Genomic DNA, 5,731 nt, shown 5'->3' with positions numbered 1-5,731 from the left:
AAATAATTTTGACATCAACATTAAATATCAATTAAACTCTAATTTCAGGTAAATATACCCCTTTTTATTAAGCTTACACATTTAAATATATTTTTTATAATAATTATTAAATCATGATTTTTCATTGATATTAATTTTACAAAAATCACAAAAATGTGTTTTTATCAATTAAATGATGGGCTAATGGGCAAGCCCAAAGCCCGGTGAGCCTAGCCCAACCCGATGTCCATATGGGTCTAAATGGGCTTGGCCCGAAAAAACCCGATTACATTTTGGGCTATGTTTTTTAGGCCCAGCCTGCCCAAGTCCATGGGCTAATGAGCCGGCCCATCAGCCCGGCCCATTTTTTACGGCTCTAGTGATAATGTTGACAATTTATTTTTTGCATATTAAAAACAACCTCGTATATTCCATCTTTTTTAACACCCTCACATTGCACAATATACCAAATCAACATTCAGGCAATAGATAGAAATTGCAAAGGTACAAAATGTAGCTGAATAAGCAAGTTTCAGCGTTGTGCTCAATTTTTTTTTTCAGCAGGTAAAGATCAAACAATTATTAACCACAGTTCCAAATATAATAGTGATGAAATTACAAATACATATTATAAAATAGAACATAACATATAACATATATATATATATAAAAAAAAAAAAAGAACATAACATATAACAAAATTTCCATGTCCCAATAAATATACGAGGCAAGGAAGTTATCAGATGTAGTACATATACCCAGCACTGTACCGTGTGACGATGCCGCTGCATAAAGTTCATAAACTCAACTTTCTGGGTGGAAAAAACTCAAGACTCCGCAAATATGATACCTCAAACACCGATAAGAAACAAAGAATGGATGCATATTGAAAATTGCCTTATTGCTGCTGGTAAGGCTTCTTTATTAGGTAGCTGTGTGAGAAGGTTTTGTTTAGGGGAAAAAAAGCCGCAAAATTTTGTATTTTATATTTATTCGCTCTCTATTTTGAGAGCCTCAAAGCCAAAGTCTGTACATGTGTCAAATAGGCCGGAGCAACGAGTGCCTCCATCTGTCAGGTTTCATCCTCCTGTTACTTTCAGTATTTCGAGCCTTCAACATTCGATCTACTTCCGTTCCTGCCTGAAGACATGATTGCAGCTTCTTCAAATGTCCACGACATTGCTTGTGGTCGAAGTAATTGCCATCTTGGCCAATATTAATGACACTATCTGAATGTGTGATTCTTTCATAGGGTGATAGCCACTTGGCTTGTAGATATGTTAAAGACCGCCACGGAGGAAGTGGCATAGAGTTTTGTTGCAAAGAAGATCTAGTAGCATCTACCATAATTCCAAGAAACTGTTTCAGTCTAGTAAGGGAACCCACGTAAACAACTGGAATCGAATTCAGTATCCTGTTGTATGAATCAACAGCTCTAGCTATTTCAAAGTGGCTTCGAAAATCGATATCAATAATCAATCGCTCTGATTTTCCAGAGTTATTCACAACCAGCACATCAATATATTCATGATCACCTGCACAACAAGTTTATGCACAAACATTAGCTCAAAACAAAAGCAAATAATATGTGCACCAAATTGCAATTTTGACAGTCAGATTAATATTGTCAGTTAGGATAAACAAGTAAACAACCAATTCTGAAAAGGAAAATATTTATAAAAAAAAAATTGCAAAAGTTGTTTATGAGTTGCAGTAGTTTTGATGCCTAGAGAGTCCACAGTATTGAGTTTATGAACTATATCTAGCAGCATAACATAGTATAGTTTAAATTGAATTCTAAGATTTAAATTAAACACAGTTTCTCTGATTTGCTTGTTGCTCTCTCATTTAATGTCTCCAGAAACATATATAAGTTTATAAGAACTTATTTGCAAGTAATGAATCAATAAACTTAATTTAACTGAGTAGCTCTCATAAAAATTCTAATTCAAACCAGATCTATATCCAAAGAGTATGCCACTTCGCTCTCTTAGCATTGTAAGACTAAGAAAACAAAATCAATGCAAACAAAACAGTTTTTTATTTAGCACTGCAAACAAACGAAGTAGAATCATGACTTTGGTAAAATCAGATAAATATAATACAGCATACCTCCAGGGATCTTGCCAATAGGCTGCCACTTAGATGTACAAACACTGGCATCATAGCCAGAAAGTCTCATCAACTTCGCCAAATAAAACCTCATACAACTTGCATAACATGGACCAGAATTCATCATTTCAAGGTTGGTCTCTTTCATCGATCGTATGAGAGAATGAACAACTGTGATCAAGTCGCTCTCATGTTGAGTCACCGATCGCTTACAGATCTGCATCATGAAACATCAAAGATAAAGAGGGAAGTTGTTAAAAAAACATTTATCAGTTATAAAAACATTTATCAGTTAACGATAGAAATACAATTATCCTTCTACTTTTGTATCTTATTTGCTGTAAAAATCCAACTCTGGAGTTCAAATATTTGACAAAGGAGTAGAAATTGCTTCCAATCATGCTCCTAGAAACAGGAGATCACATGTTGAAATTCTCAATGAAACCCGAAACTAAAATCAATATAAGGAAAAGGAATCGAAATAAACAACATTCACAAACTGAAACATCTCATACAATCTATACAGACAACCACTACTGCTAAATTTAAAAAACACTCAACCATCAACATGAAATTAATACAAATTACGACAATAGAGTTATAGATCAGTTTGTTAGGATGAATTAATTTGGGTTTATCAATTGGCATAAGTACTTGTGAAACTGTTTGAGGGAACTTCTGAGAACAACTTATGACATGTCCATAAGCTGTTTTCAGCTTACTTCCATAAGCTCTCCAAAATAGCTTATACGCAAACAATTTGAGTTTATATTATCTTTTGTTAAAAAAAATAACTTATATACATAAATATTTAGATGATAAGCGCCTATGCTACAAACAAGCACTTAATTAAGTTGTTTATCCAAATAGAGCCTAAATGGACATGCATACAGCTCATGGTCCTGTAGACTTCACAAACAATTCACAGCCAGCTAAGGGGTAAAAAAGAAACAATCTACAAACAAGTACACAATCCTAGGGGATCAGCCTGGTAGTTAAGGATATGTACCCCCTCACTTAATATTTAGTACAAACCTTGGGCCAACACCATTGGTGTGTTAGTACATGAATGGAAGGAAAAGTAGTTAGGAAAGTTAGATAAATTAATTAGGTAAGTGGGAGAAATTTTAATTAGAGGATATATGTTAGATAAATAAATAGAGGAATGTAAGGTTTGGGGACCCTCAAAATTTGTTAGCATTAGTAAACTCGACTATTTTTAAAAATGGTCTCCATCTTCAATGTTCAATAAGATTGTCGAATTCTATTGATTGTTTCTATCTATTTGCCTGTTCTCTTCCTTACTTAAGATTGTCATTGCAGGGACTCAGCTCCCAAACAACATAAAAGATGACCGGAGAACAGTGAAAATAAATCAAACATATGTTAATAAACAAATTCGAATGCAGAAAAAATAATTTAAAATCAAACTAATAGCAAACAAATGATTGAAAAATATCATTTCAATTTTCGGCTACAAAATGAAATCATAAAGAAAACTCAAGTCTAAAGGCACTAATCAAATAACATGAAATATAAACATTGTTATCAAATAGCGGTTATAGCATCGTGAAAATCAAACAAATCGTTATCATTGATAGGCTATTGAATATAAAGTGTTGTCAAATAGAGACTATAACGGTACCATCACACGCCTAACAAAATTTGAACAAACCACTATTTTCTGCAACTAGCGATCAACAACACCATAACCATATATTAAGGAGAACAACCAAAATTGTATTGCAAAACTACAATCTTTAAATTTTGCAACAAGCAATTCGTTTATTCAAGACAAAAGAGAATGACAAAAGCAAACATAATCTTTCTGCTGATATATATATATATATCCATAGAAATTAATTTAAACCACATATACAAAAATTATTTTATTCTCCCAAACTATATAAAAAAGATTCTGCTGCCAAAATTAAGCTAAAATATGAAACCAGATAATTAACACATAAAATCTATCACATATATATATATATATATATATGGTAACTTCTAAACTGACACATAAAACACTTTCATAATTATCATTTTAAATTTTGAATTGAAACAAAATCACAAACAAAAAACCTATCAAAAAAATTCAAAATTAAATTAAACAAAAAAATGAATAATTCTAACAATTGATAATGATAATTACCTGAATTTTTTCAGCAAGATGAGAGAAATCAGAGAGACAAGATTCGCTATCACTACTACACCAAGAATCAGCACCAAAACTTCCAGCATTTTCTAGAAAATCGGTAACCATATTAGCCAAATCATGTTCACTTTCAACGCTGAATTTTCCGATCGGAGCACCGGCTGAACCAACGCTAACCCATAAATCACCATCGGCGGCAACACAAACATCAATATCTATATCTTCATCTTCAACGACGTCGTTTTCACCCCACCACGTTCCCATTGCTGCAGCGTTTCACAAAAATTGAACACCGCAGGAATTCCAAGAATTAAGAATTAAGAATTGAAAAATGAAAAAAAATAGAATGAATGAATTTAATTTGGTTATTATTAGAGTAATGATTATTAATGTGTATTAGGCTATTATTATTATTATTATTATTATATATTGATTGTATAAGAATTTGGTAATGATGAAGAAATTGGAAGCGATTTGTTCGTGGAAGATGACAAGTATAAATGGTTGGAGATCAAGTGGAATGACGAAGATACCCTTTTGGGAATGGCTTGACTTGGATGATAAGTTTATGTTTTTTGTCGCTTTATTGGTTGGCGTGTTTGAGGATAAGAACAGAGTGCTAAATTATTAATTATTGTAACAGATTCGGAATATACCTCGTTTTTTAGTTAAAATACATTCTCCTTATTAAGAGAATTTTTTTGTAATTTCCTTTTTTTATTTTTTTATTGTACCAAAATAAAAATTATCTTTTTTTAAAATATCAAATGAGAAAAAATCTAAATTTATAATTTAGTTTTTGATACAGTTAAATGAAATTAACTAATTTTTTTTTTAATAAACTAAATTAGTCCACTCAAATTGGAACTAGAGATAATCGGACCTCAGACCTCAAGAGAAGCACACTCTCAGATCTCAAGTCAATACCAATATGCACCAATCCAAGTGGATGAAATTAACTATTTTTTTAATACTCCTATTTAAATTCTACAATTTATTTAAAAATAAATGAAAAATATATATCTTTTGAGAAAACAAACGCAAGATATAACTTTAAATATCTAATTCTAAACACGTAACTAGTTGCGTGTATTTATCATTTAAACTAAAATGATTGTGTTCAGATAACAATGTTCGGTCTAATAATTTTGGAGTTGTTGATTTTTCAATTAAAATAACTTAATACAGTGTTCGTCAAATAAAAAATTTAGTCAAAGGTACATGTTCGGCTTCCTTTTTTTATTTGAAGAAAAAATTCATTGTGTGCCTTAAAATATTTGACCAAGATGAAGTCAAGATACAAAATTCATTTTGGAAAAACAATTGCAAGAGCCTAAGCAGTTTAAAAACCATCGGAGGCCAGGACTTTTCAAAAACTAAATAGTAGGTCAATGGAAAAAAAATTTACAACGTAAGTCAATGAAAGTTATTCTTTTTAAAAATAATAATAAAGAATCAACAAATACAAATACTACTATCTTAAAA

General features: G+C 31.4%; 1 protein-coding gene across 1 annotated transcript; it reads right to left on the bottom strand.

The window, feature by feature from the left end:
• Positions 1-491: 491 nt before the first annotated feature.
• Positions 492-4,722, bottom strand: LOC123891177. The gene is made up of 3 exons (XM_045941018.1): positions 4,244-4,722; positions 2,092-2,308; positions 492-1,514 (listed from the first exon to the last, which is right to left on the bottom strand). The coding sequence occupies exons 1-3, from the start codon at positions 4,508-4,510 to the stop codon at positions 1,018-1,020; spliced, it is 981 nt and encodes a 326-aa protein (XP_045796974.1). The 5' UTR covers positions 4,511-4,722; the 3' UTR covers positions 492-1,017.
• Positions 4,723-5,731: the final 1,009 nt, after the last annotated feature.

This window comes from Trifolium pratense, linkage group LG6 (assembly GCF_020283565.1).
Source record: "Trifolium pratense cultivar HEN17-A07 linkage group LG6, ARS_RC_1.1, whole genome shotgun sequence".
NCBI classification, from domain to species: domain Eukaryota; kingdom Viridiplantae; phylum Streptophyta; class Magnoliopsida; order Fabales; family Fabaceae; genus Trifolium; species Trifolium pratense.
This window is presented reverse-complemented; position numbering and strand designations above follow the sequence as displayed.